The 21,840-nt window shown below is 36.0% G+C and overlaps 1 protein-coding gene across 5 annotated transcripts in view; it reads left to right on the top strand.

Annotated features, from left to right (window-relative positions):
• Positions 1-21,840, top strand: part of LOC119558379 (mannosyl-oligosaccharide alpha-1,2-mannosidase IA) — a 58,639-nt gene that overhangs the window by 30,816 nt on the left and 5,983 nt on the right. Inside the window, exons 1-2 of one of the 5 annotated variants that reach the window (XM_037871901.1) lie at positions 10,308-10,442; positions 14,067-14,767. The exons of 2 other annotated variants lie outside the window; for them this stretch is intronic. In XM_037871901.1, coding sequence (XP_037727829.1) covers positions 14,144-14,767 — 624 coding nt within the window. In that variant the 5' untranslated portion in view covers positions 10,308-10,442; positions 14,067-14,143. Of the gene's footprint in view, positions 1-10,307; positions 10,580-14,066; positions 14,768-21,840 lie in introns of those variants that run through there. 2 more of the 5 variants (XM_037871898.1, XM_037871900.1) reach the window with 2 other exon arrangements.

Below are 21,840 nucleotides of genomic sequence, written 5' to 3'. Positions count from 1 at the left end.
TTAAAACAATAAAAGGGTGACCATTTTTGTAATATTTTGAACTATTTGTTCTTAGAAGTTAAAACTATATAACAAAATATTTTAGGAAAAACATACTTAAAGGTATTTTGATATTATATTTACCTTTTTTTTTTAGTACTTTGTGCACTGATTCTGAAAACATAAACGAAATTCCAAGTGAGTTCTATTAGTCCATCAACAATACATTGTTAGGTTCCGATAAATTATGGCCAACTATCTCTGTTTTCACGTTGTTAACGCTCCATTTCAGGGTATTTGGGTCGGTGGGTTTATGCGGTCAACCCCTGGCCGTGTTATTAATACACTTTATGCTTGTTGATATTATGGTTATGTGCATATAGAATACACACATGTGTGTCCTATCAAAATATTTGCTCTTGTGAAATTGCCAGCCCCCCAAAATGGGAACTCAATCAAATTTGCGAGGCGAAGCCAAAAGGTGAATGGTGAATGGTGATGGTGGTGGTTCTCGGCTTTGTTTGTGGCCCATCAAATATGTCAAACTCCGTGGATGACCCGGCTGAATTACGTCAATCTTGCGGCATTATCGCTATGGCCAAAGGCCTTTGGCCTGGCGATGGCACTTGGGTTTGTCGGGCTGCCAAAAGGGAGGACAAGTGATGATCCAACCCTTCAAAGGGATCCTCCAAAGGATATCAAGTCGTCAGTTCAATTCAATTAGTTATGCCATGGCTTCATTGGGTCATTCGGCATTCGCCATTCGGCATTCGGCAGCCAGCAAATGCAATTACATCTCGCATATTTATTCATTAATGTTGGCAAAACTATTTGTTATGCAAATGTGCTCGCAGTGAAACAGGAAGCTCCGGCCATCGTAAATCAAATTCATAGCTCAGAGAGGTGGATTTGCATAAACTGCAGGACCTTTCGAGTGGCACGGGTTCAGAAGGTCCTTTCGATTGGACGAAGGATGCCAGTTGATAAAATGCCACTGAATGGCATTTCAGATTGAGGCATTTTTGACACAAAAGTTTGCCAAGAATGTTGGTTTCTATCAAGGAAGAAAGAAATGTTTTCCAATGGTTTCAAGCGATACTTTATGTGCATATATTAAACAAAAAGGAAAAGAGAGTTTAAAGTATTCCAATTAGCTAATAAAATATATATATATTTTAGAAACATTTGACTAAATAGCAATGATTTAAAAACATATTTTTGAAGACTTTATTTAACACAAAAGAAGTGTCAATAAATCTGTCCCTCCGCTGTCACTATTTGCCAACCGTAAAAAATTATATATTAACAATTAAACATAAAGGTGAGAAACACACAGCAGGGGACAAAAAATCCGAAGGACAAAGTTGAAGCTCAGCGAAGCGAAAACTTTGATAAGATTGTCCACATATCAAATGCAAATAAACGAAAGCCAAACAAACTGGAAAAAAAACCGTCGTCCACACAAAGCCAAACACGCGAAAAAAAATGGAAATAAAGTTAAACGATACGAATTCCCCCGGTGAATGGCAGCGGTATATAAAACAGGGATTTAATACACCTATCAAAATAATCCCAGAAAAAACCGCCAGATAAATAAGCAACAAAAGTTTACAACCCAGCCAGAATATTTAAAAGCAGCATGTTCTTGAGGTTAACTGAGTTTGGGGTACTGAAATTCATCGAAAGATCTATAAAGAAAAATGTTATTTTGGATAAAAAAAATACATCAGCATAGTCTCTAAGAACAAATACATATATTCTTTGAGATAATGAAATAAAAATGTCAGAGGCAACAGGTTGCCAGCTCCTTTCTTATGGGCTCACTGGGCGTATGAGTCATCTTGGCCAGGAGCAGGGCTTTGTACCCTCTTGCAATGCCTTTGGCTGGTCGCATTTAATACGCGTTAACTTCATAAGGTTATTGAATTGAAACCCCAGCTCCCCGGCAGCAGCAGCCACCCGCATCCCATTTACTCGAAGGCGTCTCATAAATTAACTTTGACTTTGACAGCATAAAAGACATTACGCATACGACCCATCAGCCGGCAGGCAAAGGCGGTGGTGATGGGGATGAAATAAAGGAACAAGGGGGGTTGGTGCGGTTGAAACACCCCAGTACCAACAGAAGCAGTTGAAATTCTATTTTAAAATAAAGGAAAGAATTTCAGGGGCTTCAGTAGGGCGTGAAATACTTCTGGGAACAAGCTTGATTTTAAATGTAGAATGGGCAATGAAAGAGTGTAAGCATTTTGATATTTTATTATATATATATATATATAATATATATATTTTATATATATTTATTTATATTTCTATACTTTTATATTTTTATGTAATTAGTAGATAAGGAATTTAAAAAATATATATATATACCATGGGTTATAAAAAAGTATGCAAATCTTGATATACTTTATTATATTTATATGCCCAAAAGGCATACCAATTTCTAAAGATATATATTCATTAATTTTTAAATTTTATGTGCATAGTAGAAGGAGAATATATACTTATGCCTTTAAAGCACAAAGGATTATCTGAAATTTCAAATCAAAATGTTTGTCGAGGACTAGAACATGTATATAGAATAAAACATATTTTTATTTATGACACGGCACATAAAATAAAATAAAATATCAGGGGGATAGGCAGAAAATAATAATCATAATAATAATACGTAAAAAGTTTTATGGCTCGACGGGCGCACAAATGAAAAATTGGTTTTACACGCCATTCTCACTGCCAGAGATGATGATGATGATTATGGGGATAATGATAATAGGGATGATAAGGACGATAATGTCGAAGGGAATTTCTGGGGGACAGGCAGCTGTTCGTGAAATTCTCGCCAAACAATGTCCATGAATTATGATTATTGGCGGCCATTTTGCGATAATGTCATATCCACAAACACACACACACACACTCGCATGCAAATGGCGATTCAATCGATGCCCCCCAACCCCAAAAACCCCCCTACACGCCCCTTTCACGCCCCCCTTTACCGCAGATTAGCCAATTGAATGACGAGATTTAATGCCCAAATTGGTTAACTGCCTTTTTGGGCCCAGGAATTTGAGAGGAAAATTGCCGAAACGGAAGATTTAGCTGGTCGTTCCATACGTTGGAAAATTATAGAACATTTTGGGAAAATAAGACCATGATTAAATTGAATTTAAAAACACAATACACTGCGCTCATAAATTTGGGTAAACCCCATCAAGATATAACCATATTTGCTTCACTAAGCTGCTATCATAATTTCACTTTAAATTCCCCATAAATAAGCCAAATCATTTAACCCCAATCTGCCGGAAAATCATTATCTTTCAAATCAACTCAGATTTGTCTGGGCAAAATTTAAACTCAATTCCAGCCTCGCATAATTGATGGGGATAATCCGCTTTCCTCAGAGCCGTAGACTTAAAGATTTCTTCTCTACTTTTTTTTTACCCAGCCTCTATTTTCAACCTACATTTTGTAGTACGTTTTTTTTTTTTTGCCCCAAAGATTTCAATTAGCAGATAAATCGCAAATAAACAAACATTTGCGGGCGAAAATAGTAGAAATGAAACAATTAGCACGTCGATGGCGTTGTGGTGACCTTGATATGCGAATGATTTCGTTCTGGGTTCCTAATTGCATGGCCGGTGCTGTGATGCAATCTAAAAAAATTCTACTAAGAGGTTCTTAAAAGAAAAAAAGGTTACCTCCATATTAAAATGTATGATATTGGTAAGAGTACGTGAACTTAAGTCATTATAATGATTAATAAAATGCTGTTTTAGAGTTGGGTGTTATATAAAATATTTTTTGTATTGTAAGAAATATTAAAATTAACTTTTTTCTTAAAGCTTTCAAATTTTTAAGAAGTTTTGTTGATCTATCAATGTAATTTAAGATTTTTAAATCTGAATATAGAATAATTATTATTTTTTTTTTTTTTAATAAACTTAGAGTAATCTAGAGAAGGTCTGAATTTCTTGCAGTGCATTGTTGATTTTTCGATGCTGTTGCTTCTGGTACATTTGCTGCACTCGCTGCTGTAATTAGATCTGGGTGGTGCAACTGCGTTTAACGAACCTTGTGGCAAAAGTTTCGCCCCCCCGGCAGTCATAACCGTAATCGCAATCATGAGCACAATTTCATTTCATTTCCAGAATTTTTCCTCGGCCTGTGGAAAGTGGAGAAAATGGGAAATGGGAAAGCCAAGGGGCGGCTCCAATCGGAAGGTGAGAGTTTTGTGCTTTTCGAGTGCGTTTAATGAGGCTAATAAAGTGGGGGCCAGACCCGATGCTCCCTGCTCCTAATGAGCTTATTGCATAATAATTGATTTTTATTGGTTGATCCAGAACGAGAGGCAAATTAGGAGTAAAAATATCCATTAAGGGGGGTTTAAATAAAGATTTTTATTCACAAAGTTGAATGGCTTTTCTGTTAAGTTATTTTATGTTTAATTTATTTAATATTTAGTAGTGTATCTAAAATGTTTTTTAAATTAATTCAGATTGAGAGGTAAGAGCTAGGGGTAAAATATCCATTATGTGGTTTTAAATAAAGATTTTTATTCACAAAGTTTAATGGTTTTTCTGTTAAGATATTTTATTTTAATGCATTTTATGTTGTTCATATATTTATTTAATATATAGAAGTATATCTAAAATGTTTTTGTTAATTGGTTCAGATAGAGAGCCAAACTAAGGGTAAAATATCCATTATGTGGTTTTAAATATATATTTTTTTCGAACGTGCTAATAGGTTTTTCCCTCTTTAGACATTTTATTTAAATAGTTTTTGGTTCATTATTAAATTTAAAAATATTTTCTTTATATTTTATTTTGCGCACTTGTTAATGTCCTTTATTTTGTGTTGTATTACTCTTGGCTTTGGTTTTTATCGCTTACTTTTTTGGCCACAGCTCGGGCAATTTTTTCATGTTGATGGCAGCCCAACGCCCCTTTAGCCGCCCCCTGGGAGGCGTGGCCCGCAAAGTGGGCATAATGTTTAGTGCCTTTTGTTGTAAAGAGTCTTATTTTATTTTCATTTTCTTTTCATTCCATGCTTTCTACTCTCTTTTTTTTTCTGTTTTTTATATTTTTTTTTGCGTCCAAGTCGAGCCCATAAATTTAATATACGAGTGTGTGTGTGTAATGTTCTGCAGCAGACACACACATACGCAATTACATACAGCGGGAGAAATGTGTAAAAATAAAATAAATGGCATAGGAAAATGCACTGCAGTGACTTCCTAAAAATGGGAAATATCTTTTTTTTTACCAGCCTCGTATGTAATGGCACTATAAATTCAGTTCTTTTCAAGTTTAGTTGTATAGAAATGAAGTTTTTTCTTGGCCCATATCACAATTGATTACTTTGCAGTTGCAACTAAATTTGAACCGCACAACTCTATTAAAATTGGGAATTTATTCCCTGAATCGCATTTAATTGAGCTGTTAGTTTTTCAATCAATTCAATATAATGTCAAGATACATTTTTACAATATTTCACACTCCTACACATATTGCTATGCATTTTGATATTCATTAGCTATGACAGATAGTGTGTTCCTGCCTTTCCCTTTTCATACCTATTTATTTTCGTCCAGCTCTGACCTTTTCCCGGTGTTGTGGTTTGCGGATGTCAATAAAGGTCACTTTTTTGCCAGCCTCTTTCACTTGAATATTCATAGATATATTTTCAACACATCCTATGTGTGGCCCAATAAATTTGTACTATAAAAGAGTATCAGACATTGAAAGTGACGACAGGCCTTAAAGATAAACACTCTATGAGGCACTTATTTTATTTATGGACGGGGGGGAAAAGGCGAAGCAGGCGATGAGGTTAATTTAACTGCACTGTGCACCCGGGTTGGGACCACGCCCACTTGGGGAGTCCTCTGCGGGTTATTGTCATTGTCCACTTTCGTTATTACTCGTAAATGGATTAATGCGCTTGGACTAGGGGCACCGAGTCTCTTTCCTCATAACCCATGCCCCCTCTATGCATTAAGGCTAACTCAGGGTCCGTAGAGGGCATACCATTAAAGTTGCAGTAGTGGGCTTAACCGACTTTAGGACATTGGCTTGAAGGTGATACCTTTAAGGCTACTATGTGTTTTTATTATAAGTTCACTTCACTGTACAAATCACATAAAGCCAAAACGGTACAGTTTCAGTAATACCTTCTCATTTTCAAAAGAATGGGGCGGCTTTATCGTAAACATGACATGGTTTCAGCTGTAAGGATATTTAAATTTCAACTTTCCGAAACCCACTTAGCTTACCTTTAGGAATATTTAAAAATATTTTACTTAACTAATTAATACATAAATTTAATTAGGTTCACACCTGGAGAGGATCTCGATGCATTGCATACATTCATTCATGTTAACTTAACATTTCCTCATTGGGTACTTAAAATTCCCAATTAGTTCTAGCTAAAAAGTAATGACTTAGGTGGTAATAAATCAGTGGAAGTTTTTCGGTGTAGGTGCTTACAGGAGGTACTTGGAACTAGAATCCAGGATGCAATGCATTGAGATCCTTTTCAGGTACATACCTTATTTAGTAATTTACTAGGTATATTAAATATTTTCAGGTAAGCTTAAGTGTTTAGTTTATATATATTTATTATTTTTAGGAAATATAATAATCATTTTCTTAAATGATATACATAACGTTTACCCTTTTCCATTTATTTGTATTATAAGTATTTATTTGATTTTATTGTGAATTGATAAAAACTTTTTTGTTCTGCCTGTACTTTCACACTTAATTTTTCCCTGTAAACAAATTCCCCTTAGCCACTTTTGTTGTTCCCTGCTTTGTTTTTGTCACTTTCGAGCTTGTTTCTTTGGTTTTTCCCCTGTTATTGTTGTCATCGTTACCTTCCTCAGGCTGCTGCTTCTATCTTTCCCTTGCTTTCTTCGGGTTTGTTATTATTATTCTTTTTTTCTTTTTGATTAGAAAGCCAGGACTTGAAAGAGGGCAGGGCGGTGAAAGCTTGACGGCATAGAAAGTGTTGAAAGATATTTTTTGAAGGCGTCAAACGCTCGTAGCGAAACACAATGCAAATCCGAATCCTTCGCCTCTTCGTCCTGTTCCTTTGTACGTGATTTCTTTGGGCAGACAAAAGGATGCGAACCGACAGGAAGAACAGCAAAATAATAAAGAAGAGTTAATTAGAAAAATGCTTTGGTCGTGTGGTTTTTTTGATAAAGAGAGAAAAGGCCAGGCGAAATTATGGCAATCATAATGATAGTGTGGGGTAAATAGTTGCTTAATTTTGCAAGAAATAATATGAACTATGAATAAAAGTGGATGTATGCTTTTTAGTTTATGATTTTACTATAGTATTTATGGGTTATTTTCGCACCTGAGCCCCTTTCGTTTCTGAAATGTTTTTGCAGCGGCCACAGATACGGCGGTTCATTGTCTCATTTTGCTTGTTTTGACACTGTCTAGTTCTATTGTTGTTTTCCCGGCGATAAGTGCCAAAATGCCACCGCGCACTCACTCACTTACTTACCTACTTACTCACCTACTTACCTACCTACTTACTTACCCAGTTAGTAACTTACTTAGTGGGGCTTATGGCCAAATAAGTTATTGTTATGAAAATGCCAAGACAAAAAGGACGCAGGACGAAAGAAAGGAATGCAAGCGAATTAATTTATGTTGGCAGAAGGCGAAAGGAACAATACAGCGAATACAGGGGGCGGGGCAAGGACATTAACCAAGTTGACAGGGAATTAGTGGAGCACATTTTTCAGCCCTGCAAGAAGATGACAGCCGTGAAAGGTGAGGGAGGACCTCCTCTACATTAAAGAGTTTCACAAATTATACCTAAAATTCTTAATATGAGCTTTATACTATCTCAAATTTAATGTTTAATTAAAAAGTATTTTATAAACAACCTATTTTATTTTAAATATAGGTGTAATTAATTTTTACACATTTTCCAAAGCAAATGCACCATGCACCCTTACCATCATCCCTCCCTATAAATGATGTCAAAGAAACTTATTCATTTCCCTAGCTTTCTCTCATTGAAAGGAAAAAAAATCACTTAAGTGCGTCCCAAGAAAAGGAAATAAACGTTGGGATCCGGAGCGGGCTAAAATAAAAGCCAGGAAGATTTTAACCCAGTTACTTTTCCTAATTAGTCGCTGCTTTGCCAATTTCTTTACAAATTTTTGCCATTTAGACCCCCCCCCCCCCCCTTCTTTGGTCCTTTTTCGTAATCTCATGCATACAGGGCGTATACTTAACACGTTTTTATGATTCACATTTTCCTGCTGTGAGTTTTGACCCGCTTTTCCTTGGTCTTAGCTGAATTTGCCATATGAATATTTACAGCCCATTTTGTTGAATAACTCAACTAGACGTCTACAAAATGTTCATAATTATTTTGCGTTGTTTTTTTGTGGCCCTGACTTATGTGTAGGGTGTTCTTTGTCGTTTCCATTTGCAGTCATAAATTAAACATAATTTAAATGCATGTGGAGCCGACGCACACATGCTTCCTTTTTTCCATCAATTTGCAATTAGCATTCGAAATTGTTATACTTTTTGTGGCCAATTTATCGCTGTCCATTAATTGTCGTAAAATTGCCACATTAAGTCATTACTTTTGTTGTTTTCAATTTTTTTCCAGTTAAGTTGATGTCTTTTAGTGCAGCTTGGATTCTTTTACGCTTAATTTATAATTTATTAATGTAATAAATTGAGTTATTAATATGTATATTTCGATATATTCAGTGGAATTTGCCGAATGGGCTTTTTAAATGTTTTGTTTATTTCTTTTAATGGCTGGTTTTTATTGATATATGAAAAAACAAAGTTAATTATTAAAAAAAAAAAATTATTTATTGTTATAACACTCTGGAATATGTTTTATTCGTTTTGGGATCATTTGGTTTTGTTTTCCATCCTCGAATTTGGACCCATATCATTTTGCCGCCCCTAATTTAGCTTTTTGGTGGGAGCTTTTTTGAATTTTCTCCATTGCCAAATTGTTGCGCATTGCAATGCGTGTGACTTTGGGTGTTTGTGTGTGTGTGTGTGCCTGTTCCGTTTCATTCCATTTCATTCCGTTCCGCCTGTTGCCGTTCCGTTTCCCGCTCTCACTCAGCATCTCTTCGGGTTTCGATGCACTTCGTCGATTTCGACGTTTGTCGCTCTGCTTTTCGTTTCCGTCAGTGTTGTCACTTCAAAAATGTCTAAGAAATATTTAGATTTTTATGGATAAAAAATAGATAGATAGACAAAGTATAAAAAAGCTAAAAATTAACATACAGTATGTTTCAATTTTCTTGATATAGTTTTGGGCACCTATTGATCTTCCATTAACAAGTATAAATTTTTTTTTGGATAATTAAGATAGATAAAAATAAAAGAAAAAAAATTATACATCTATCTTAAGAATCCTTCAATTTGATTGATATAGTTTTGGCTACCTATTGATCTTTCATTAAAAATATATGCCAATTCTTTGGATATACGTAGAGATTATTAAGATAGTTCTGTTACAATTGAGCTTCTTAAAAGTTTTAATCGTTGAAGTCAATTGGAGAAACAATTCATAATAAAAAATTTTTATTTTTGTTTTAATTATTATTATGTTCACCTGTTAAAAATATTGTAGGTGGGTGGAAAAAATTTTGAATTGCAATCGGTTGTATGATTTTCATGGTTGTTAGCTGGGTTATTGCAAATATAAACTATAAAATTTTTTTTTTTATTTAAGTTATTATTATGTTCAGCTATTAAAAATATTGTAGGTGGGTGGAAAACATTTTAAACTGCAATCGGCTGTATGACTTTCATGATTGTTAGCTGGGTTATTGCAAATATCAACTAAATTTTTTTTTTTTTTATTTAAGTTATTATTATGTTCAGCTATTCAAAATATTGTAGGTGGGTGGAAAACATACTAAACTTCAATCGGTTGTATGTTTTTCATGATTGTTAGCTGGGCTATTGCAAATATCAACTTAAAATTTTTTTTTTTTATTTAAGTTATTATTATATTTAACTATTAAAAATATTGTAAGTGGGTGGAAAACATTCTAAACTTCAATCGGTTGTATGATTTGCATGATTGTTATTGAAAATATCATCTAAAACCCTTTTAAGAAACTTTTTCCGACTTCCAACCTACAAAAAAATCGAAGAAGCGCTGCCAAAGTGGCATCTCTGACTCAAGAGAATCGCTCGACTGGCAGTTTTGTTGCTCGGCTCTGGGCTTTCGGCTCCTGTGTGTGTTTTTTGTGTTTTGCTGGCCATTTTTGTTGGTCTGGCTCTGGCCCATTGGTGTTGCCTCAGTCACCGCATTCGGTTCGTTCTGCTTTCGCCCTCTGCCGCCTCGTGCACGCGCGAAAAATTCCGAGAAAAAAAAACAAGAAAAAAAAATAAAGAAATTCGAAGACATCCGAACTCACGCCACGAGACAACAAACCTACAGTATAAATACAAATAAAAACAAACGAAAGACAAACTATTAGCCATATCGGAGGAGAAACAAATTCGTTTATTGTAAATAAAATGTGTCACGAAAGTGCCAGCCCTGAAATAGTGGACTCTCGAGCGAGCCAATTGAGGTTTCAATTAAATTTTGGTTATAACCGAAAATAAATAGAAATTTTCAGAGCACGAGCAACAGTTCCAAGTGGGTGAAATCCAAGTGGGTGGTGGGTTGAGGTCGGTCGGTCGGCTTGTAGGGGTGTTTAGGGTCGGGGACTGTAGTAATCCAGAGTTACTAGGGCCAAAAAGGTGCCAGAAAATGATTAAACCTCTCAAAAGTGCTAATATCTGAAGTGAGACCAAGAAATGTGCGAAATGTAGATGGCATTGGGGTCTTATAGTTTACAAACATTTATGAAGAGCCCAAGTTATGTGACTAATACTAACTGATTCATATTTCTGATACCAATCACATTTATATTAGTCACATTTACAACCATGTTATAAAGAACTAATCATGGGAAATCAAATACAAATACAACTGGAAAAGTATAATTGTTTATGATAGGCAAATAAAGTTGGTAAGCCAGCTGGAAATATATATACATTTATTTAACAGTAGCTTATCGGAAAATTAAAATCAAATATTGAAAAGGTTACTATTAAGTATCAAAATCAAATTGAACTTTGAAAAACAGAATTTTATTTAAGAATTTAGATCTAGATCTATGAATTTAATGAGAGAACAAAATATCAGAAGTTCAAAAATTGATATTATAAAATAAATAATAAATAAATATTATAATAATAAATAAAAATGTCTAGCCCACTTCGTTAAAAAAGGATCCCATGAACATTAAACTTTGTAACTAAATTGTTGGATCTATGAATTTAATTATAAGAACACAAAGTATATGAATTCCAGGATTTAAAAAGAGAAAATTTAAATATCTAGGTCAATTTTTTAGAAAAAATGTTTAATTTAAACGAAATACCTTCATAAGCAAAACTTATATCTATGAATTCAATTAGGAGAGAACCAAACATCAGAATTTCAAGATTTAAAATTAGAAAATTTGAATATCTAGGCCAATTTGTTAGCTTTTTAAGTATAGACAAAGACGATTATTTATTAAGTCTTTGTGTTTGCGGTAGACGGGGGAATTAGATTGATTGAGAAAGCCGAAAGGAGGACAGCTTCTTGTCACAACTTTCCATGAAAATGCTGCCTGCTGTCCCTTTCCCTCTGCCAGGTGCAATGCGTGGAAATTGTGGGTGGCAATGGGTGGCGAGGGGTGGAAATAGGAGTGGGTGGGGGGTGGGTGGAAAAGAGGTTTAGAGAGGCCCCGAGGCTTCGGCTTCGTTCTTCGCTCACCAAGTGCCGCCGTTGCGCTTGACACGTTTTTTTTTTCTCTCTTGTTTTTCTTGTGCAGCCTCAGGTTTTCCACAGCGCCCAGGAAAAACCACTCCATGTGTGCCTACACATGTGTGTATGTGTCACTTTGTTGTGTTTATGTTTTATTTTCATTTCGTGTTTCTTTTAATTGCCAACTGCCTAGTGAGCGCGTCCTTGAGCCGACTCTCCCACCCCCACCCATTCACCCATTTTTCACTCTATATTTAAACGCATCTCTCAATGATTTTGCCCCCCTAACTAGCTGCAGTTGCCAAAAGCTAAAAAAAAAAAAAACCAAAATAAACACTCAAAATTAAAGAGAATATATGTGGGCTCTATGTGGGAGATTCTTTGTGAAAATCATCTAGAGATTCTCAACGATTTTCATTAGGCCAAAGAGCCCCCATTCATCCCATGAAATATGAGCAGTTGAACAGTAAAATCTCAAAAATACTTGTCTTTAGCTTTCGCAGAATTCTTCTAAAATGCTTAAAAATCCACAAATTTTATCTTTCAGAATCTAATTATTTATAAGCCTAATGTTTTCATATTAAATTTGATCTTTTTCCGGGAAGTCATAAATGTTACTGATGATTCATGATAAAATGATTCTATACAGAATTCTAGGAAATTTCTAAAAAGCATTAAGAGTTGGTAAATTTATTGTTGTTTTTTTTTTTATATTTTGACGAAGAATATGATTTTGTTTTTCAGAACTTGGTATATTAGCTTACGGTTTCTATACTAAATTTGATAATTTTCTGGGAAATCATAAATATTACTGATAAATTTCTTCTATAAGTGCTCAAAAATGCCTGTCTTCAGTAATGCAGAATTCTAGGAAATTTCTTAAAAGCAACAAAAGGAAAAGGATGTTTATTGCTAATATTTACAATATTTCACCGAATAATATGATTTGGTTGTTCAAATTTTCATTAGTATTTTAGCTTAATGTCTCTATTTTAAATTTAGGCATTCTTCCGTAAAGTCCATAATGTTAATCATGATTCCTGATAAATTGCTTGTATATTTGGGCAATAAAAAGCTATAGCTTCTTATCAGCGTTGTGTCTCCTTTGGGCAATTTACTGTATAGAATATATAGTATATGAATCGGCATTTGTTGAATGGCGTGCGCTGAATTGATGTGAATTCAATTAAAACAGTCGCCGTCTGTGTTTCCAAAGGGACGAAGAGGTTAGCGGGGAAATAAATAGAAATATATAGAATAAAAACAAAATCGAATGAATGAAAACAACTGAATAGACTGTTATCGGATTGATCTGATGTGATCTAGATTGGTTTTATATTCATTGTGGGCAGTCATTTTTAATTATTTTTTATATCTTTTCAAGTGCATCTGAAATTGGTACAAATCTTGGTCTTACATGGCGTATACTTAATTGTTCAGCGGAGTATCTGGACATATTGCGTATACGTAATGGTTGTCTGTTTTATAAAAACTCCACAAGAGCACTGCTTTTAAAATTCTGGCACAGCCAACTTGACCTTCCCCTTTCTCAATGCTTCGCCCCCAATTTTCCACCCCACCCATGTCCTTTCCGCCATTTCTTCATTGATTATTCGAATTTGAAGTGCAGTCGTGCGGCTCAAACAAAACTCGAGCAAATTCATAATATGCATGGCGAGTAGGAATAAAAAAGGGAGGACGGCAGAACACTTTGGACACTACACGGGTCCAGTTCTCACCTAAAAAGTTTCATCATATATCCGCTGAAACATTTTATTTGTTGTTGTGCTTTCTATTCGCGGAAAATCTTGTACTTTGTGTTGTCCTTTTGGTTTTTGCTGCTGCGAGAAAAAAAAATTGCGAAGGAATGCAATAAAACCTTGTCAACTTTTATATTGCTCTGTCGGGCAGAAGTACTTAGGATGAGGCAGAACGGAAAGAAGATTGCTTCAAGTTTTGTAAATACAAGGGGGAATTAAAGGTATCCTTAACAACAAATCGTAATCTGGAAAGAAATATCATCTATAGATGTAGATACAAGGGGAAATTAAAGGTGTCCTTAAGAAGAAAATATAAATCAAATCAAATCAAAAGGAATATCAGAATATGGGTTATATGAAGACTTTCCATATTCAAACCATGTTTGACTAAATTGAATTTGAAATCTCTTAAAATTCTGGCAAAACCTGAAAGGTTTCCTCAAACTTTCCTTATTAACCCCTTGGAACTGTTGAATACGTATATATTTTATAAATTAGGCTATGAGATCCCGGAAAATACAGAAATAAATAAAATATCAAAACTATAAGTTAAGACCTGATCAATCAAAGTGAAAATGTGTCCGAAAACGTCGAAAACCACGCCGCTCCTGCTGATTGCCGGGATTTGTTTTGTGATCATCCTGGTGGGGATCACCGGAATAACCCTGATCAACAACATTAACCTATCGAATATCATTCGATTGAACGAGAAGGTGGCCAGCGATAGTGTTAGCAACAACGAGAATCAGATCAAGGAGCTGAACTATGTGAACAATCATCCGCGGAATGTGTATCTAAAGTTGAATGCCAGCAGTGGGGATTCGGAGGAGGAGAAGATGCAGAAGGAGCAGGAGCTGCAGGAGCAGGAGGAACAGTTGGAATTGCCCAAGATATCCGCTGTTATTGGTGGCAGAAAGCTGAAAGTCAGGGATAATCAATTGAAGGAGTCGTCGGAAGCCATTTCTGAACAGCCATCTCCTGCTCCAGCTTTGCCCACTCAACCTTCTTCCGGAGATCTGACATCCCTGCCCGCTTCCGGAGATTCTTCACCCCTGCCCACTTCCGGTGAGCCCACCATATCGCCACCATCATCCTACGCGGACGAGGACGAGCCATCTCCACCTTTGCCCTTCGGCGGGGTCAAGTACAACGCCTCCAGCGGATTGATTGATTACGAAAAGCGAAACCAAGTCGTCAAGGTGAGTCAAGGGTTAAGGGCTGTCTGTTGCCTGCTGCCCACCTGAGGGGTTAAACGGCGCTGTTAAAGGTGTGATGCCCAAATTGGAGTATCCATTTCGGACCCTTATTGTGGCTTAAGTTTGCATTAAATGCCCCACTAGATAGTTGGAAAAAAAAAATTAAAGAGCTTTTAAAATTAAGCTAATATACAATTTGTCGCTAATGATTGTAATATTTAATTTTCATGAATAGAATATAACAATTTATATTGATTTTAGCAAGACACTCGACCAAGTGTTCTGCAACTTCTTGGAAAGCAATAAACACTATGTGGTATTTTCACCCCATTCTCAACACTGGAAAGATTTCCGAGTAATGGAGTGGGGGTAGAAATCATTTTCATCATCATTTTCATGGATAGAATATAACAATTTATATTGATTTTAGCAAGACTCTCGACCAAGTGTTCTGCAACTTCTTGGAAAGTAACAAACACTATATGGTATTTTCACCCCATTCTCAACACTGGAATGATTTCCGAGTAATGGAGTGGGGGTAGAAATCATTTTCATCATCATTTTAATGGAAAGAATATAACATTTTATATTGATTTTAGCAAGACTCTCAACCAAGTGTTCTGCAACTTCTTGGAAAGGAATTAACATTATGTGGAATTTTCACCCCATTCTCAACACTGGAAAGATTTCCGAACAATGAAGTGGGGGGGTAGAAAATACCAGGATAATGTTCGACTCACAGATAAATGGACAGCGGTGTTATTGAGCCGGCTTTTGAAACACCAGGGTGACGTTAAACAAGCACGTGACAACAAGAAAAAGAGGAAAAAAATAAACCAGAGGAGGAGGTGTCAAGTTCCCCCGACAGCAGCCCCCTCGTAAAGCGCACCTTTGAAGCCCCTGACTAACCCCCTTTTAAAGCCGCCTAAAACGCCCAACTTATCCGCTAGTGAATGTGATCTAAATCTTGGCGTTTATTACGCTCACTTGGCTCCTTCTCTTGTACAATTGCCATTACGTGGTTGGCTATAGTTGCCCCCCCTTCGTTTTGGCGCAGTGGCAGGGGCGTCGCAAGGGGGAGGTCCTGTGCCAATTGCTTTACGCTTTAACGGCTCAAAAGCCCGTGTCAACTGGAAGTAGATACGTATAGAACGTGGAAAAGCGACGACCTTGACTAAGGCGATGCGCCTAAACAAAATGCAGTTGAAAATACACTGCAAAAAGGGAGGGGGACAAGGAATAAGTACTCCAGTGTGGGAAAAGTATAATAGATACTAACAAAATTCAATTGAAAATACACTAGTCTACACCACGCTTAAAGAACAAACACTGTAAAGTTGGAAAAATACAAAAATTTAAACAATATGCTGTTGAAAATACACTGCAAAAAAGCGGACATCAAGATTAAAATATACAACATTGAAGGAAGAAATAAACTAGTGTGGAAAATATATAATAAGGAATAAACACTCCAGTGTTGGAAAAGTTTAATAAATGCTAAACTATGTTACTTAAATAGGGAATAAACATAAAGAATGCTAAGCCTTATAGTTATATTATTTTTTCTGCAGTGTTGACTCTTTGAAAAAGATAAATTAAAATACCTAAACGAAAAAAGTCATTTAAAGAGCCTTTGAGCTATTTAATGTTATTTAAACCGCTTTAATTGTTGGGAAATTCAAGTTGTCTCAAAATCCAACTGCAAAATTCGACTAGAATCTATTTCAACCTTAAATTTAAAGCACGCTATAGGAATGCCAATCAAACTGAATAGGATTTAGTTGTATGGATAACAAAACCCGAGGACAGCTTGATTAATTTGAGCGGGAACTTGAACCCAGATTGCATTTTATTGACTTAAATTTCCATTTACCTGCTGGAGATTGATATACATACCTCAATCACGGGGACAATGATTTCCATTTGCGAGGGGATGCAAATACTATGGGTGAACGAATGTGTGATTACGATTTACCTGGAAAATCTGAAAGCCGAGAGGGGTGAAATACAAATGAAGACATTTATATATGACAAGGGTAGCTTAAGAATTGCAATTTTCATTGCTGATACAAGGGGGGGCATCAGAGTGGAAAATGTGAGGGAAACAATCTGTTGCAATTTAAGTTTCTTGTTCTTGTTGGCTTACTTCATCGCCCTGTTTTTCCTCTAATGTTTTATTCATTGTTCTTTTCCGATTATTTCTCATTGCAGGTGAGTTAACTTGGAATTGATGATACAGCTTGGTGATGGGGGAAATGGAAAGCTTAAAGATATGTATAACTAAGGCTGGCTAATATTGATGGCTGAGTATGATTTACTTACTAGATTGTTCAATACTAAACTTTATACAATTACCAGTGTATATAACCCCTGAGAAGGTATACCATTCATAATTTTTTTTGGAGGAACTCGTCGTGTTTCCTTTGCCATATTGATTTAGAGCTGTACAAATTTAATAAAAAGAAATTTCAGTAGTGGAATTTATGTGGATTCGAGTGGGTTAGCTTTATATATTACTTATTTGATAATCATATTAAAATATTAAGAAGCCCTTATAATATTTCAAGTTCAGAATTCCCTCTTGAAAAGCCTTAGCATTGGATAGAATTTCCATCGGTGGGGATTTTCCCGCCATTTGTTTTCCTTTTCCCTTCATTATTTCCATTGTTCACTTGGCTTGTTTTCCCTTTTTTGTGCTGCCTTGTTTTGCTTTTCATGTTCTACACATGTCGGCAGCTAATAATCGAATTGTGTTCAGCCATTTGTCCGCCCCTCTTTACTAATCTCCGCCCCCCAAAGACCACCTATCCGCCGCCCCTTGAGTTTTTCCACCCAGTTTGTCCATGCAAATTACAACGGGAATTGAAATGAAAAACGGGCGCCGAAGAGGGGGTGGGAAAAGCGCGGCAAGCGAATCGAACGAAGCATTGAAAAGCCAAACGCAGACAACTGAGCCACTTGTCCAAGGTGAAAGTAAGCGAGGAGGAAAGCTGGGGAAATGGGAAAAGCGGCGCGGCATTTTGGGGGACAACATTGCGTAGCATTGACCAATTCAGCTGGCCGCCAAAAATCGCCGGGCCAAGTGAAAAACCAATAGAGATAAAAAAATACCAAAATCCGCACAGTGGAAAAATATAAATAAAATTGGGGAGTCCCCTTAGACTTTTTTTTAACTTTGTAAATACATAAACAAAAACTTACAGAATACCAATTAAAAAATAAATAATTTTACTTTTTTTTCTGTGCGCATCTATTAAATATATATTATTTTTTCAAGCTTAACTAATTGTTTACTAATAAATGTTTGTCATTATTGTGCCCTTATTTGTTGCATTTTACTATTTTATATATGTTTTGAAGTTTGATTATCATACTCGAAATCGGGGTCCAAGAAAAGAAGTTATGAAATCTGGAAGTGCAGTTTTAGCTTCCCATTCCGAAACCCATTTGAAATACGAAAAAATGGAACATAAAAATGGGTTAAAATTTTGACCCTCTTAAAAAAGGATAATTTTAATGTATATCATTAGAAAATTCAATTACAAACTCACAGAGGTATTACACTTCAAAATCGGGGTCCAATAACAGAAGTTATGAAATTTGGAAGTGCAGTTTTAGCTTCCCATTCCGAAAACCATTTGAAATACGGAAAAATCGAACATGAAAATGGGTTAAAATTTTGACCCTCTTTAAAAAGGATAATTTAAATGTATATCATTAGAGAATTTAACCACAAACTCATAGAGGTATCACACCTCGAAATCGGGGTCCAATAACAGAAGTTTTGAAATCTGGAAGTGAAGTCTTAGATTCCCATTCCGAAACCCATTTGAAATACGGAAAAATTGAACATGAAAATGGGTTAAAATTTTGACCCTCTTTAAAAAGGATAATTGTCTTGGAAAATTCAATTAAAAACTCATAGAGGTATCACACTTCGAAATCGGGGTCCAATAACAGAAGTTATAAAATCTGGAAGTGCAGTTTTAGGTTCTCATTCCGAAAACCATTTGAAATACGAAAAAATCAAATTTGAAAATGGTTAGAATTTTGACCCTCCTTAAAATATCATGTCCTCTTTCTGTATGTATGAACAAGGGACCCTCTGCTTGTTGTAGCACTTTCTCATAGCTTTTTGACCACTGTGCGGTCATCAGTTGGACGAAAAGACCAAATGACAACAACAAACAGCAGTGCAGCACTGACACTAACCCAGTTTTCTTTCTTTTTTGTTGTCCTTCAATCGGATCAGTGGCATTGGTATGGGTATTTGTGTGTATTTGACCGATGGCTATGTGTTGGGGCATTTTGACCGTTTCGTTTTGACCAGTATCATTGTCAATAGCACAGGGTCAGCAAGGGGTTAAAGCGGCTAGTTAAGGGAAGAAAAGCGAAGGAAAAGTGCAAAACACTTTGAAATTTCGCAACGTAAGCGGGATTTGAAGCTAGAGTAAAACAGGGAGAAACGAGAAATCATAGTTATTTTCTTGGAAACTTTCTTTCTTATCATTTTACCGAACAATACAAATATTCGCTCATGTTTTCTTCTGCCGTTGCATTCAATTTCCCAGCTATTTTTTTTATTTTCACATTTTTTTTATCATTTAATCTCGGTTCTGTAATTTCCTTGGCAAAAACTTTAGTTCATATTTTGGCCTGGGGCCACGCCCACTCCCCAAAAAACTGCCCCACAGTCGCAGCAGCCGCCGGCACCTAAATGCAAATAGTTAGATTGTTTTCCCAAAAATATCCAGTGGCGATTAAAGGATGGCTGGTATGCCGGACTAAGAGTTTCTTATTGGGAAATGAAGTTGTAAAAGATACTAGATATTATTTTAGGGATTTTTGAACTTGTGATGCTTAGAAGAAATGGTCACTCTATGAGAGATTTTTTGGTATATTAAAAATGTTTTTTTTTTGTTGCTAAGCAAACATGTACCTAAAATGTACCAAATCATGTAAGCTTAAAATATCTTTCTAAATATTAAAAAAATTCACGAAAATGTGCTTGTTTTTTGGGTCAAAACCCCCATTTAACCCATTTAACGCGTTTCCTTATGATGCTCCCAAAATCTTTTAAGATTCTAGGGTACTCATAAGATCGAGTCAATTGAAGTGCTGTGATTTGGCTAAATATATTCTCTAAGATTAAGCGACAGAGGCGAAGTGAAAGGGAAAACTAGATTGCAGGAGGAAAGTTGGGCAGAAGAAAAGCTCTCGCCGCGTCTCTGGCATTATTTTATGGCCTCAAGCAAATGATTTTTCTTTGCCAGAGTTTCTGGTTAAACTTTTTCGCTGCCAAGGAAGTTGGGATGTTATTTTTTCCATCTTTCCTTTTTTTTTCGGTGTGTGAGCGTGCATATTTTTGCAAACAATTTTCAACTTTTACTCCTTTATGGTATTTTTCGGTATTTTTGTTGTAGAGTCCTTAACTCCCGCTTTGTTCCCCTTTGTTGGGCCAAAAACTTTGTACTCGGAAAAGTTGCATTGAAAATATTTTGGATTATTCAATTATGGGGAGCTAAAGATGATGCAGCCCCGCATTTTCCGTATTCCATCCGCTTGTATCTCTCTCTATCTCTTTCTTTCTCTCGTATTTTTGCAATTTGAACTTTTCATTTTTTGGCTGTAAAGATTGAGCTCGTAAATCGCCCAGTTCTCCGGGGACTGTCATTAAAGTTAGATGGAAAAGGACGAATACGAATACGAAGAGGGCGAGAGGGGGTACTGGAAAAAGGAAAAATCGGAACAGAGAAAGCGATACTGGTGGGGAACGAGAAGGATATAGCTTGTTCTGTGCGGGGCTTTTAAAATGAGAACACGACTGAAATGAAATGCCATCAAGTGAATGACGAAAGTCACGTGCCAGCGGCTGACGGAAAACAATTCCAGCGAGTGCCAACATTCAGCTGTGGCATGCCTCAAACTCAAGCGCAAAACTAGAAGTGTGCGACAGCCTACACTGTGCGAAATTCAGGGCAAATCGTCACAGTGCAGGGTGAAAAATAATCACATTTTTCAGACTTCCATTGGCGCTGGAACAGCGAAAACATTACAAATGCATTGTAATACTAAATACTTGAATAAATCAAGCTAATTTTCAGCATTAATTAATGAGTTTTAAAAAATCGTGTCCTAATTTTAAAATAAATCATGTTATTGAAAAAATAATACAGACTAAACAAAACCTTGTAATTCATTGTGAGCGTTAAAACTCTCGCTGAAAATACTCACTCTGCTTTCCCCTTCCCTACTGCCATGTTGGGCCATTCCATTGCGGAAATTATGTTCCAGCATACCAATATACAAAAACACATACGTTGAAGTACAGGAGGTATTGCTTATGGTGGAAAAAGTAGCACCCTTTTTAAAAACAAATAGGGATTTTTGGCCATTTAATTAATTTATTATCATTTATTTACCTACTGCTGGAAATTCAGAAAATAAAACCTAGTATACATGCTTAGTTAAATAGAAAAGGAGAAATTAAAAGGGTTTTGTTATCACTCGTGAAGGTGTCTTAAAGTATGCAACATTATATTTCCCAATGTTCAAAAGTATTTCCTGCATACTTTTAGACACTTTTTCGAGTGATACTGTTGGAAATACAGAAAATTAAACCCACTTTACATGCTTAGTTAAATAGAAATGGCAAATTAACAAGGGTTTGGGTATCACTCGTAAAGGTGTCTTAAAGTATGCAACATTATATCTCCGAATGTTCAAAAGTATTCCTTGCATGCTTTTAGACACCTTTACGAGTGAAAGCAAACCCCTAATGATTTCTCCATTTATATTTAACTACGCATGTAAAGCGGATTTTATTTTCTGTCCACTAAATACGAGTGGCCCCTATTTCGAGGGTTCACTGTGGCTTCACGGCGATGTCGCACTCACGCACATCCATTTGAGGCTGACATTCCTGCGCCGGTGGCACGTTTTGAGCGACGTTTGCACATTGCCAGGATATAACTTGATGCTTAATGAAGACATCCAAACACAGTCACACACAACCAACTCATCCTCAAAGCCAGATGGATGAGTGTGTGTTTGTTTGGGCCACAAGAATACCAAAA

The sequence above is a fragment of the Drosophila subpulchrella genome, chromosome X (genome assembly GCF_014743375.2).
Source record: "Drosophila subpulchrella strain 33 F10 #4 breed RU33 chromosome X, RU_Dsub_v1.1 Primary Assembly, whole genome shotgun sequence".
Classification (NCBI taxonomy): domain Eukaryota; kingdom Metazoa; phylum Arthropoda; class Insecta; order Diptera; family Drosophilidae; genus Drosophila; species Drosophila subpulchrella.
Note: the sequence above shows the minus strand (reverse complement) of the source record. Positions and strands in the feature narration are given on the sequence as shown.